Source organism: Etheostoma cragini, chromosome 4 (genome assembly GCF_013103735.1).
Source record: "Etheostoma cragini isolate CJK2018 chromosome 4, CSU_Ecrag_1.0, whole genome shotgun sequence".
NCBI lineage: Eukaryota > Metazoa > Chordata > Actinopteri > Perciformes > Percidae > Etheostoma > Etheostoma cragini.
In genome coordinates, this window is record NC_048410.1 from 21,686,529 (window position 1) to 21,701,768 (window position 15,240).

At 39.2% G+C, this 15,240-nt stretch overlaps 1 protein-coding gene across 1 annotated transcript in view; it reads right to left on the reverse strand.

The window, feature by feature from the left end:
• Positions 1–3,767: 3,767 nt before the first annotated feature.
• ngfb (nerve growth factor b (beta polypeptide)) overlaps positions 3,768–15,240 on the reverse strand; it is a 22,910-nt gene continuing 11,437 nt past the window's right edge. Inside the window, exons 2-3 of the mRNA XM_034870376.1 lie at positions 7,713–7,857; positions 3,768–5,220 (exon numbers count right to left, since the gene is read on the reverse strand). Of these exons, the coding sequence (XP_034726267.1) occupies positions 4,622–5,209 (588 nt within the window). The 5' untranslated portion in view covers positions 5,210–5,220; positions 7,713–7,857 and the 3' untranslated portion in view covers positions 3,768–4,621. The remainder of the gene's footprint in view (positions 5,221–7,712; positions 7,858–15,240) is intronic.

Sequence of the window (15,240 nt, forward strand, 5' to 3'; positions counted from 1 at the left end):
TTTCACACAGGGCCATGATGGTTAGGATTTTTTTTCACCTTTAATAATAAACACCTTCATTTACAAATTGCATTTTTTTTTTACTTGTGTTGTCCTTGACTATTGTTTAAATTGGTTTAATGTTCCGAAACACTTAAGTGTGACAAACATGCAAAGAAACAGGAAATGAGGAAGGGGGCAAACACTTTTTCACACCACTATATCTTTTTAATATCTGATCCAACCATAGACTGTATGTTAATTAATAGAATACAGTCTATGGATCCCCTGCTAAGTATTATGTGAAGACATGTTGCACCCTCTGACCTCTAGAGGGCAGTGTTGTATATATATTTTTTTTGAGCAGTGCTTTTGATGTTGAAGTAAACAAGTCAATAGTAAACTAAACAAGTTGTCTCTAAAACAGTATTTGCAGTTGGCAGGTGTAGGCCTACAGCTCAAATTGGGATAATTCTCTTAAAAGTCTCGTTTTCCTGAAACCCCCTCAGCCTCTTGGTTTTTGTTTCTACTTTCCCTCCGTGCTCTCTGAAATGTCAGCTGTGACAATACAACAAATTGGCTTTGAGCCTAGAAGAAATCACTACACTGATGCTATTCCTCAAGTAGAATTTGTTGTGGGCTGACATTGAAATGTCACTGTCAAAACAAAGAAAATGGCACGCCACGATATCATCAGCCAGAGTGAGTTGATGAATCACATGAAGTCTTATTTATGTTCGTGTCTTTTTCCTTTTGTTTAATATCTCCTGTAGAATGAAGAGCAGGAAAAAAACACAAAACAAGGCCAAACCACTAAATTACTGCCAGTAAAATGAAGCCATATGGGTTTTCTCTTCATTTTTCCATCTAGGCCAACAAAACAAATATTTATTTTTTGTCTCAAGGAGGTTTGAGGGGTCACTCAGTCCTCAGACTCTAAAGAAGAACAGGCGTATCCAGCTAGTCAATAAATTTCATAGAACACACAGTGCATGTATACATGTTTAATAAATAACAATCAACAACAACATTTTAACAAAAGGTATGCTTATGTCAGACCTGGGTCAAATTGTATTTCCAAAATGTGTGGGTTGCATCAGTCTACTTATAGTGAGTGGGGTGCGCTGTAAGAAAATATCATGGGTGGCAGAAGAATACTATAATCAAGATGATTGAGTGCTAAAATTCTGTCACTAACTTAGCTACTGTTTAAGACCCATGAAATCATGCAGTCTCTTAAACACCACTGCTGTGTCTTCACACGTTTGAATCGCGCCTGTGGTTTAGTTAGAACTTCCTTTTTACAGTCTGTGGTTTAAACCCAGTTCCTGTGTCTTGTAATGTGTTCCTAACTGCCACCAGAGGTCATGGTGTCTGAGGTTTGAACAACATCTGCTGCAGATGTTGAAAGGAGGTTAAAGGTCACGTGGAACTAGACGGATATGATGAAAGGATGGAGTGCTTCACGCATATGGTAGAAGTTGGACTTTTAGGGCAGAATGCATTTTCTGCAAGGAATCCTGTTTAGGAAACCAACTACTGGGTTAGGTTTAGGAAAAGATCATGGTTAGGTTGACCCTTGTGTTGTCCTCCCCAATCAAAAACGGACAAAAATTTGACATTTTTGTCCCTTTTTCAGACTTCTTTTTAGTTTACACAAACAACACCTAACTACCACTAGTTTTACAGTACTTTGTGAAATTCATGGTCAATAACCCTCAGTTATATGGAATAATACCTCATGTTTGAGTTAAAAAAAGCAGAAATTAGGAATTATTTTTGACATAAATTAAGATCAGATGAACGTACAGATGAGTTTAGTCAGGAATGAAAGTGATCAGTTTTATTTGCAAAGAGCATTGCATGGAATCCGATCCATTCTTTTGTGGCAATTTGGGTAAAAAGAAACCCATATTTCAGAAATAGGCATTTTTCAAAGGGGTCAAATTTGACCCGAGGACAACAGGAAGTTTAAACTAGACACTTTCTGGCAGGAAAACCCCAGAGGCTAACTTCTCCCATGTACATTGTTTACCTCCGTAGCTAGCGGTTGGAACAATCGTTGACATTAATTGGTGACGCCTTTGTTCTGAGAGGGCTCCCAGAATTCATCTCTGGTTCATAAAGGGACCAGAGACAACAACAATAAGGATAAGCATTCACCAAACAGAAGACATTTACCTCAACAGAAACTTGCTAGCCAGGAGAGGTTTATCTTTCTAGCAGTGCGATGGCTAGCACCTTGCTGCTGGAAGGGAGATAATAGATTGGACTTTCCCAGGTGGTGGAAATGGCGTCAGAGCAGAAATCAGAGAGTGAAATTGGAAATGAAGACAGGGTAGGATTTGAAAAGAAAAGAAAACAGAGTATTTATTTTAGAGATTCCATACATTAAAATAGAAAAGAGGAGACATCTCTTGTTGGGATGATGATGTCAGACAGGAAGGTTTGAGGGAAAGAGTTCGATTAGTCAGGATTACAAGAAGTGGGATGGTTATCATTGAGTGTGTATCAAGAAGTCAGAGAGATATTTAGTATTTAGTGTATTTGGAGATTACAGCTGTGTTACTTGTTTCCAGACACCGAGCTGTGTGCACATCCAGATGATGTTAAACTCAGACATGATGGCATTTGGTTTTCCGATGTATCTGGGACTTCCACAACAGGTACAAACAATGGTACGCCTCGTATTAGTAACTGCTGTTAGGAACATGGACATGTTGCTGCATTATGTAGAGAGATGCAGGAAGGACAATTTCTATGTGAAGGAGTGAACAAAAGACAAGCAAAGGGCCTCCACTGTAACAGAAATCACCATGCTGGGTCATGCACAGTGTCAAAAGAGAATTAAGGAAGTGAAAGTGGATACGCTCAGAGCAGAAAAGGGATTATCATGCTGAAGCTGCTCAGGATACCTGCATGGACAAGAAAGGATCTGCCATTTGTTGGCATGATGTACATTGTACTGTTTGAATTCTACAAAAGACCTGTGGAGGGCAGCAATAAGCCTTTCCTGCATCTAGTTTGCCACAAATTTAATCAGAAAAAGAACTCCCTGCATAGCATTTAAGTGCTATGATTGGCCAGGCATCCATGCCAACACATTGAGGTCCAATCCCCTGACCAATGGGCTATCCAACCCTAACAACTGTCAACATGGGCCTGTACTTATCAAACTGCTTAAAGTGAAAGTTGGGAGTGAAAGAGAAAAGTAAAGCTCCATGAGTGTGAGGCAAAGTGTAGCTGAAATTAAAGAGAGCTCTGCTTGCCTCTAAAGAATAAATAAGCGACTGCAGCACAGAAACAAAGGTTAGTGCACACATTTTGAGGTGTGTTTTATGATTATACAAACTGTTATTTTGGCTTCATGATGGGAAAAATGTATATCTAAAGCCATATATATAATTTAGAAACAACACTTTGTTAAGATTTTTTGCAAACAAGAATTATAAAGCTGGCTTCAATTTAGCTGGAATCATGCATGCATTGACAATGTGCAACTAATTTCTTATTATAAATACCAGCATCAGATGTTCTTTCATGCTCCAGATTTTTTTTCTTTATTGTTTAATTTATAAACAATTTATTTCACATGGTACTGGAGATAAGATGTCACGCAAACGCTTAACATGAACTTGTCCGTCAGGGTCAAAATGTACAGTAGGTTTTGTCTGGGTTCCATGCAACATACATGCAGGCATCCAGTTATTTTGGGGCAGTTTGGTTGAAAAAAAATCAATTTTCTGTATTTAAAACGTTCGAAAATAGGTAAAATTTGACCAGAAGACAACACAAGGGTCAAGAGATGCTCCTAAACTTTACTCTTCTACTTATCTGTAAACTGGAGTAAGTCGCTAAATAAATGTGTCTTATTCGTCACACTCAATGAAGAATCCTAAATCCCCTAAATTAACTTTTAGGGCTTTCTTAACTTCTTATCAGATCCAAGATGGACAGTTTAAAAAAAAAATATAGAATCTAAATCGATGCAGAGATATATTGTCTTTTTTATTCCATGCATTCTTCTTTCTTATCAAAACCTAGTGCCTACATTACCCACAATGTAACACTGTTGCATCCTTAAGCCACTAACCTCAAGCAGAGGTGAAGAGCCAGCAAAGAGATCTGGGAAGCTCACTTCTTTGTCACTCTACAGCTCAGTCCCATATTGTTCAAACTTGTGATCTTCAACCTCAACGGACTCACGCGACCTGACATGAGGCAATTTATTAGCTTCCTCTGGAACCACAAAAGGCTTTACACAACCTTTTTCCACTTATGCAGTAGTATGTGGACACAGAGTGATGTGTTAAATCGAGTTCCCCTCCAAGTGTAATTCTTAGAAGTTTGATAAATACGGTTCCTGTGTGCTTTAGACATTGGCAAGCTGAACATGTCATAAACTGCAGCTAGGCCAGTCGGATGCTAGGTGACACAGCATCATCAGCTTAATGTTTAGTAGGCCTACTCCTAAACAGGTAAAAAAACAAAAACGCCAGACAGATACCATTTGACCCAGGTCTGGTGTATATACATGCAGTCCTAAAACTTTGACATATACCAATAATTTACTTTGTGCAGAGGGTGAAAAGACTTTGGTGATGAGTATGTCTGTGTTTGTACTGTATTTGTGTGTGTGTGTTCACTGCCTCCATGACTTGCGGCTAAGCACACACACACAGGCCACGTTGATGCGTATGAGCCTCCACGCGACCAGTTTCTTAAACGAAGTCAGCGCTCGTACAAAAGTGTGTGAGTTGGTGCAGTAGGAGTTCCAGTGTCTGGCATCAATGCCCAAACAGCCAGAGCTGCCTGAGCGGGCGCTGTGACACGTTGTCTCAAAGAAGTACTGCTTCTTGTTGACATTGTTGATATTCACGTCTGGCAGCACTGTCACCTCGTTGCCGGAGATGTCCGTGGCTTTGGTCTTGTTGCCCACCCAGACGCTGATGCTCTCACACACCGAGTAAACTCCACGGTGCTGAGGCTGCCCAGCGCGCCTGCGGGCCCTCTTGCTGGCACCCTGAGACTCTGCCAGGTCTGCATCAGGTGGCTGAGCGCTGAAGAGCACCCTGGGTGAGTGGTAGCGGCGCTTGGTGAAGAGTTTGGGGTCCACCGTGGGGATGGAGTTGGAGATGTTGCCTGGACACTGCTGCTGTGCTGCTCCTCCGATGGCGGCCACAGCCTGGGCACTGAAGAGGAGGAACAGGACCAGCATGGACGACCTCATGGGCACGCAACCTGAGGGTGTCAACAAGCACAGGAAACACTCTTATTTCTCACACAGTTCTTTAAAGGAATACACTTACATTCTGGGAAATTCTTTTCCTGCTTATAAAGAAAATGTCTTTAATCCCATGTGTGGATACTGAATATTTTTCCTTCATAGTTTCAAGGCAAACCATATTGAACAGAGTGACCTCATATAGGAGCAGATCCTCTCTAAAGTGGAAAACACACCTTGCCTAACAGTAAGGGTTTAATATTCAATGCTCATTGGCTTGGCAGCATTCTGTCAGACATGGTTTACAGGAGATTTACAGGAATTTCATGGTCAGCCTTGTCTTATTGAACACAGCTGCAGGTTAAGGCTGGATCTCATTTCTGTATCTTACCCCTACCCTTTACCCCCTTCTCCTCGTTTTTGTGTGTTCACCTAGTGGTGTCCCAATACGTATTTCGACCAAGGGGTAGGGCTAAAACCGAGGGCTGTTATACCCCTAGAAATCAAGTGAGGACGCGAGCTTACTTGTAAACAAGGGCTATTGTACAGCAAGCAACATTGGCTGCTGCATCGACCAGATAGATCCATAAATGTAAGTATTTTGCATTCAGTGTATGGTGATGTAACCCATTACATGTGTCCCATTTCATAAGGGTTTGTTTTCACCCCTAGCCCTTAACTCCTGGTTTCAAGGGCCAAGGGGTAGGGGTAAGGGGTAAGATGGAGAAATGGGATTCAGCCTAAGAACTTGTGTCAAACACGCTTAATGGTATTTCATTTTTTATTTAATAGGGAAACTTTATTTATTATGTTTAGAGTTTTTTTTTTCTGTGTTCAGCATCGTTTGCATTATTTTAAAGATGAAGACATTAAAGCTTAAACATCAGTTTTTGCAGAAGTTTGCTTTCAAAGAGATCCACGATTTGAGCTGAGCTCGTCTAATCTCAAGATTTTGTATTTACAGACATAAAAAAGGAATTGAATGATTTGTAAGCAGAAAGAATATAGTATAATTCTCCAGAAACAGAACTACATGTGGAACAGTGAAGAACATTATCTAAAATATTATAAATATTATATAGGAGTGGGAATCACCAGAGGCCTCACGATACAACATCATCACAAAATTTGTGTCACAATATGATATTATTGAGATTTTAAACATATTGTAATATTATGTAATATATTGCAATTCGTTACCTTTTTTCCAATTTTAAATGATGTCCTCAAAAGGAAACCTTGTCAACATCTGTTAATTATTTTTGCTGCAGAATGGGATTGTCAAGCAGACCGACCAACACATGCTGTATTTAATATTTTGATGCTATGCTGAATAGATTCCACCCTGCCCCCAGCCACCCCTAATATTCTAAACAAAATACATTGAGCATATGAAAGTTATCTGTGGAAGTGTGTCACATCACCCACAGGAATCTAAGAGACATCCCATCAGTTTCTCTTTTCATCACACACCACAACATCAACAGGCTGCGTGCTGCATTTAACACAGTACAGCAGGCATGTTAACACCTGCGATGACTCTGCTAGCAGGCTCTGTCAGGTAGGTTTATTACATTCTACGTTTGCCTCAGGTGTCAGGTTGAGTGCTTGTGGAAATTGTTGGCACAACAAATCAAGAGAAAACCATAGCTTGTGCAAAAGTGTATCATGTGAGCTATGATTACGCCACTAAATGCTTGTGAGGTCTGCTCTCTCTTTCTGTGTGGTGTAACATTCAGACAAGAAACAAATAACTACTGCATAAACTACAATCTTTTACACTGTGTGCCAATTTGGATTGCTGTAGGACAAGTAGGAAGGTTGCTCTACAACAGGAAGCAGGAAAGATTCTTCCAGTGCAAAACCAATTTAAACTTTTGGAGTCGAGCACAAGGCTGATGAAAAGGAGAACTTTTTTTTAAAATGAGCACAGCAACTCCCCAGTGGCAACATCTATTTGCAAAAGAAAGTAAAAGACTTTTAATTTAGAGATACACAAAAAAACTGAGACAAAATCGCTGATGAGGAAAAAGGATAAATATCAGTCCATGGTCTCTTTTTATGTCTAATCACACCAAGTTACCACAATTAGTTGGTAATAACAAATAAATTAATGAGATTTTATTTTTTATTTTATCAAACCTTTATGTTCAGCACAAACAAACCTAATAGTAGTAGTGCATTATGATATGAGTGCATGATGTAATTTCCATGCTTACTAATGTCTCATGAGTTTTTGCAGCAAGTTTTTTCTTTTTTTTTTTTTTCTTTTTTTTCTTTTTTTTTAAGACACCAAGACCAAAGTGAGGATTAAACCTCTATATGTGGGCGCCCGCTCTAGCAAGCGAGTCTGGGTTCGACTCCGACCTGTGGCCCTTTGCTGCACGTTATTCCCTCTCTCTCTCCCCTTTCATGTCTTCAGCTGTCTCCCAATTAAATGGCCAAAACATTTTTTTAAATTTAAATAAAAAAGAATTCTATGATCTAGCCCATCCATCCATCTCTGTACCTTTTCGGTGTCTCCACGTGAACTGTAGCAGCTAGCGGCTCCTAGAGGACGTGATTAGAGCTCACTGTGTTCTGGGCTCCTGCCATCATTCCCGGCTGTGGCCCCCATCTAGCCCACCTCTGTCCTCTGCCTCCACTCTTTATCCCTGTCGAGAAACAAGAAGAGAAAGTGTCTCACCCGGCTCATAAACTCACTGTATACACATTCTTTGTAAAACCGGTACTGGGAAGAGGATGTTTTTCCCACTCACCAGATCCTCCCATGTAGGCTACTTACTGAAATCAAGATGAAGAACTGCATGTGTCAATCACCTGACATCCACAGAAACCAAAGCTAAGAAATTACCCCTGAAAACATTGGGCCTTACATACTCAATAATACTTAAAATACTTATTTATATTCTATGCAAGTAGTTACAGTACTTTCCAACATGGAGAGAAGAAGAGAGAAGAAACAGTATGTTATGGCTCATTTGGAATGTAAGCCATATATAAACAGAAGTGAATGGTCTGTAAATCTAAATGACACCAGTGTACTCCTGTAAAGAATCTATGCCAGCACAGGAAGTCTTTTACGCTTTACGAGACATCAACAACGGTGGTCTTGCTGGCTGTCATGGGGTTTAAACCTGTAACCTTTCCATTGCAGGACGGGCTGTTTAACGAGCGGGACACCCTGTTTCTGTGACTGTGTTAGTGTGTTCTCTTATCCTGTAATGAAATCTCACTTTAACTCATTTTAGTCTTTTATTCAGAATGCAGAGCGATTAACCGCTGTACTACCAAATTGCCGTTGTTGGTGTAAAACCTGTTATGCTACTAACAAGATGCCTATTCCAGCTGTGTATTCCAGGTTTATTTGTCACCACTGACACTACTGAAGTAGGTTTAAAGAACATAACTGAAAGAATTGTCTCCAAAAAAAACCTCCATGCATACTTTACATGTATTTGTAGACAGCTATTGTAGTGATATGTACAATACAATTATATGCTAAGTAGATACTACTTGTGTTTCTGGTTCGGTTTGTCGTTTTGTTGGTTATTTTTGATTGTTTGTTTATCTGTCAGCAGGATTACGGAAAAAAAATGACTGACCCGATTTTCTTGAAACATGTTGGAAGGGTGTAATTTTGTATAGCCATTGAAGTTCATTCTTGGCCTTGGAAATAGTTTTGACAACACTGTTCCTGCCCGATGTGAGTCAGGTGCAGATTTGAGTTGCGCATGCGTCACTTTGCGACAAGTAGCATACAAGATGCTAACAAGAGACTTCTGTAATGTCAATACAGTAAAAACTGACCTAATTAACGAAGTTCATTCACAGTTGGCTACAAGTTAGCAATCAAACACAACATCGGTTGAATGGTGTTTTTAAACCAAAGTTAGCAATCAAACAATCATAGACTGATTTGAAATGTTTTGAAATGATTTCCATCTTCTGTTATTGTTTGTAATGAGAAAAAGTTATTATTTTGTGTATTTTACAAATTTCAGCATGACACATTATGCCGTAAACTGTTTAAATCTGAGCATGTGCAACTCACATCTGCTCTCGACTTACATCGGGCAGTGCCAACAACGCCGACTCAAGGTTGACTTAATGACTTTTTCAGTTTCCATCAGTGGATGGAGTTTTCTTTGTAGCCTAGTCATGGAGATGGTTTTGTTGACATAAGAGATTAGTGGCACTTTTAGGCCATCTTCCCTGGAGGAGAAGTCCTAAAAATGAGCTGTGTTTGAATGGTAACAGACCCATCTACATGACAATTGAGGAAACTCAAGGTGCAAAAAACAAAAACAAAGGAGAAATAGACTATACCCATAACCTTTTATGATAAGTCTCACCAGCCAGGAGCAACAATCAATGTAATATAGAGAAGAAACATTTCCTCCCACATATTTCTTTTCATGTATTCGCCTCAGTCCAAAACATTAATGGAGATTTGGGGAATTGCCTTCCTCAGCACACACATGTCAGGCTATAAAACATCTGTGTCTGCATGTGTTGCTGTGAATTAAAAACAAAAACTGTGAGTGCTCCCAAAATCTTTTGCACACAGAAGTATACAGGGTTGACAGGTTCAGTTACAGTTTTTCTAAATGTTAGAGTGGACAGGAATGGACAAGAAGCGTGATATTTGTGAAAGACAGTACCTGAGATTTTGTGTAAATCACAGCCAAAAATGATAAAGGGATTGTCGGCGATATTATACAGAGACCTAAATAATGCCTATACTTATGGGATCTTAACTCTGTATTTCATCACCGTTCAGTGAGCTACTTGACTTGCTAGGTAATAAACAAAAACACTATGAGATTTACTATGAAATATATGACATAGATCAAACGCACTACAGCGGGGAAATAAAGAAGTATAAACTCATGTCATGTATAACTAAAACTAATATCTGTGAAAAGAGATGCATTTTTGTGAAATTAAGAAGATGTGAATATGTGTACTTTATGTTATTTTTGAAGCTGCAACATTATTATTTTAATATCTGATTTAAAAGAGCAATCACGTTAATAGAAAACAAATCAAGGATCAGATTTGTCCCTCAACACACAGCTGTAACAGCTGTACTTAGTGGTTAAGAAACACGCGGTCTGCAGTCTCGTAAATGGTGAGAGGAGAATGGCAACATTCATTCAAGCTACTAGGTGGGCTACAAATATGCACATAACACCGCTGTCCAACATTAGTGTGCACTGGGGCATCCCTCATCACACTACTCGTTGAGCTTCGAAGCAGATGGGCTTCAGCAGCACACGGTCACCTGATTATGCTAGGGTGGAAAAATATGGCTTGGACAGAAAAAGGGGATGCAACAGTGCAACAGTGAAGGAGGTGGCACGCCTTACAGTAGGTGCCTCTGTGAGTAGTAGTAGTAGTACTAGTAGTAGTAGCAGTACTTTCGGTTTGAATTTAACTTCCTGACACGCTTGTCGATTTCCTAAGACCTAACTCAACAAAACACCATTGGGTCAGGATGATGTTAAACCTTGTGATGTCCTCCTGGGTTAAAAAATGGACAAAGGTTTGACAGTTTTGTCCCTTTTTCTGACTTTTTTTTTGTTTTCACTAACAACACCTTACTACCACTAGTTTTACTGGACCTTTTGGAATTCATGCTCAAAACCCCTCATTTATATAGAAATATACCTAATATTTGAGTTAAAAAAGCTGAAATCATGACTTATTTTGACTAACAGTTAAAATCAGAGGAACATACAGATGAGTTTAGTCAGGAATGAAAGTGTATTTGGAAGTCAGTTATATTGCAAAGAGAGTTGAATGGAATCCAATACATTTTTTGTGGAAATTTAGTTAAAAAGAAATTCATATTTCAGATGTAGACATTTGTTAAATGGGTCAAAGTTGAACTGAGGACCACAGGAGGGTTACACAGATTGTTTGCAGCCCAATATGCTAATGATGACACTGCAGGAAATGCTCTTGAATCAGAATGAACAAGATCCTTGTGGAAGATTTTCAAGACCTGTCTTTTCCTGGGTGATGCTCTATACTTTCATTTGGGACAAATGTCTGAAGTAAAGCAATAAGCGTTGTTATGTATTTCATACTGCTACAGTAACACTGCTACATGAGTCCTTATACCCACCATCTAATTCTATTCCCTCAAGTGGAATTTTTCTATTTTATTAGCAACATCCACAACCTGTGTCCTCACTTTATTTGTAATTGTGTCTCAATGTACTGTATAGATAATATTCAAGTAGAGTGTAGGCCATAATAGACCTACTTTTTATTTAATATTTTCAGGCTTTTAGGTAGTATGCAATTAGTGTAAATAGTATTTTAGTTTTTGTTGTTACCAATTTATACTGTGTGTCTGTTGTCATACTTACTTTTGCTCCTGTTACTTAAAGTATCAATACAGTTTTATTTATATAATATTAAATATTTAAAAACTCTACAATTCCTTATCCAACCAATTGACAAGATGCATAACTGGGTGTGTGATTGGTAACACATTGGTTGATAATTTCAAGTATGTTGATGATTTGGAAATCTTCTCTCCAAGATGTAGTGGTTTTCAGCAGCTACTGGACATCTGCTCTGAATATGGGGTGAAATATGAGGTGTTGTATAATTCCGAAAAGAGTGCTGTCTTAATACGTAGAACAAAAATCTTTGTTATTTCTTCAAGTAATGAGTGGCTGTATAGAATTAAATATCTGGGTAACTACAGTTATCTGATGATAAGGATACAGGGAGTATTGCATATTATATGCCCGAGCTAACATGCTGGTAAGAAAATTCCATGTGAGCATGGATAATGTCAAAATCTCTTTTGTATACTGTTCCCTAATCCTTGTGACTAAGTTTAAAAAGGCAAGCATGCATAATATTAAGGTTGTTTATAATGACTGTATGAGGATACTGCTCAACAAACCCAGGTGCCCTAGTGCAAGTGACTTGTTTTGTAATGCAGGGTTAAGCACCTACAAAATCATTAATCGCCTGAACGTCTCCAAGATAAGCATTGTCATTCTGCTGGCAAATCCTAGGTTCAGTGCCAGATATCCCATTCATCCCTATGGAAACACTGGTATACGTGTCTTTTATAGAAATGCAGTAATGCAAAAATGTATGGTGTATGTCAAGTCTGCTATAGCATTGTGACATTATCCAGGAAAGTGTTTAGAATAGCATAAAAGAAAACGATCAAAATGGCAGTAGGCCTACACACTTCACAACTTTACATTGAACGCACCATTTTCCAGCTAGGCGGGTTTTTAAATTGTTCCTGCCCTGTTTACGTATTTACAAACTGCTTGAGTGACTACCAATGTAACATTTAATAGTTCACCTACCAACAGCCATCATTTGGCTATATGACATTATATTTGTGTTTGTGCTGCGTTCAAGGTCTCCATTCTCAGCCGTCGGTCACGTCACCTGTCAGTCACTTAAGGCCGAGGGATACAAACTTTTGTAACTCGCTAGCTAACATTAATAATTACCCAAAGGTTTTATCAACGCTGAGATGCTGAGAATCACCGCTTCGTTTTATCAAGCTAATGTAAGTAGTTAACTTTTTGCTGGTGGTGTTAACATGCTTATCGTGACATTATTTTTGCCTTTGTACAGTTTTTGTTTGTCCTAGGAAATTAAACTATAAGGCCTCAGGCTGCTGGTAGTTTGTTTCATGGTTAACGTTGGCTGTTTTGGTGTTTGCTAGCTGCTATCTGCTAGGGCAGCTAGGCTATATTATGTTATGACGTTATAGACAGTTGCACGTGCCATTTGAGTGCGTTTCTTTTTGTTTTTTGAGCTTATATTTCGTTTGGTTGTTAGTCACAACTATTTCAATGCTGAGAGATAAGAATGTATTCGTTAGTGCTGAAATGGTTTTGCATCGTATTTGTTTTTGGTTGTTGCTGTTGTCTCTCAGTACGCTTAATATTAGGCTTAATATAAATAGTATTAATAATACGTGACAACTTATTTTGTACTCCTCACAATATTGTTTGCAGCATAGCTTGTGTGTCTTAGCTCTGCTGCTATGCAGATATTTTAATCAACAGGAAAAACACACTGATGCAAATAAGTACATTAATTGCTGCTGCCACACCACTCAGTAGCATGCCAATACCAAAGTCCTGTTTGTTATTAGTTACACCTGCTTTTCTATGCTATGACATTTCGAACTGGTTGCATTGAAAATAGATTAAGATCTTAAATTTCTGCAATATTTGGCCTGGCCAACATGTAGAAGGTGCTTACAAAAATGTTCAATCTCAGTTTCCTGAGTTCTCCTATTGAGTCCACAATAAACATTATTAAGTTTCACTTGATAGCTTCTACATAATAGCAGCTGTCTGCTTCTGTAGCTACGTTTTCAAAGATGGCTAGTAGTAGTGCTCTATTTGGTGACCATACTGAGTTTGTTGTGTGCATTAAGAGGTGGTGACATCAGAATGTAGACACCAAATATCTAGTCTTTACTCTGTCCCTCACATAATGAAGCCAGTTATTGTAAGGGAGTTGACTGAGGGCCAACTTGTGTGTCTGTTTAAGTTGCACTGCTACCCTCATTCATGAAAACTGAATTACTTATTGCAACACATTATATTAATCATTTGCACACTTTTCAGCAGAGTTTTAGTAGTGTGGTGAAACGTTTGGATGACGTTTCATTTCCGGGATTGTTCCGGTTCTGCCGGAGGTTTGCCGGATGTCCCTCATTTTTGGTAGTATGTCCGTCACCTTCCGCTTTCTTTGTGTTGGCGTTTTAAACTCCTTTACGCCCATTTCTGAGGATCTCTGCAGGGTAAATCCAGACGGCTTGCTGGACTATCTGTCCAATCTGAGTTCTCTGTTGCACGACTAAGACAATTTAGGAATAAGCACGTTCCATCAAAACAAGTATCTCCCGGAGACTATTTTGCAGCGGCACCGTGGCTCTGTCCAGTGCTTAGCACCGGCCATCACGATTGTGATTGGTTTAAAGAAATGCCAATAAACCAGAGCACGTTTGTCTCCCATCCCGGAATGCTGTTTGGACTAGCCAGACCCTCCCTTGCAGGGCTGTGGACGAAGGCCTGGCAATTTAAGACCAGCAACTAGGGTTGCACAATGTGTTTTTTTGTCATCATCACAATATCAACTGGCGCAATAAACCCATTGTGAAAGGCTGCAACATATTGCGATAGATTTTGGTGTAAGTTGAAAATATTGGTAAGCTGCACTTTCATATGTAACTGTTGTTTTTTTAGAGGGTGCTAGAGGTATCCCGCGGGTCCCCAGAGGACCAAACACAACTATTACAAGAGCAGGGGGTTTCAACAGGGACTGGCAGCAGGAGTACCAAAAATAGACAGCAGGTCCAGGGATCCTGATCAGTGCTGTAACCGACTGTTAGCTTTGCCTAACTTGGCTTCATAAGAAAATCAGTAAAGCACATGGTTCATCCAGTTAATAACCAAACGTATTATTAACACTTTTCTACTTCCTATCTCTCACTTCTTTCCCAGGGCACTGTGTCCCGCCCCTTTCTCCTAAGGTGACCTGAAGGATCCAATCAACAGGGACTTTAACTTGAAATTAGTTAGATTGCATTAAAAGACAGGGAATAAAACAACCTAAGCAAAACAATCCACAGCCAAGAATACGTTCCAAAATAAGTAATTATGCACTAGAACGTAATTTTGCCGAAAAATGACCGACAGATATGGGTATTTATTGATACTACACAATACAATAACTAGTTTCCCTGTAGTAGAAGAGAAGATACAAAATCAATGGTCAATGGTCATATTTTAAGTTGAAAAGCCAAACATTTCTCTCTTCCAGCATCCCAAATTAAAGCTGTCCTCCTTTTCTTTCCTTTTTGTATGATATCTTTGTGTTTTTGGACCGTTGTTTGGACAAAACAATCTCTATGATCCCAAATCTTCTTGCGCTCTGGAAAATTGTAACTAAGCTTTTTCCTGATATTTTGTATGACCATTATTTGTGTTTAGCTTCACCCCAGCATCCACCTGTAGATTCCAGTTGGG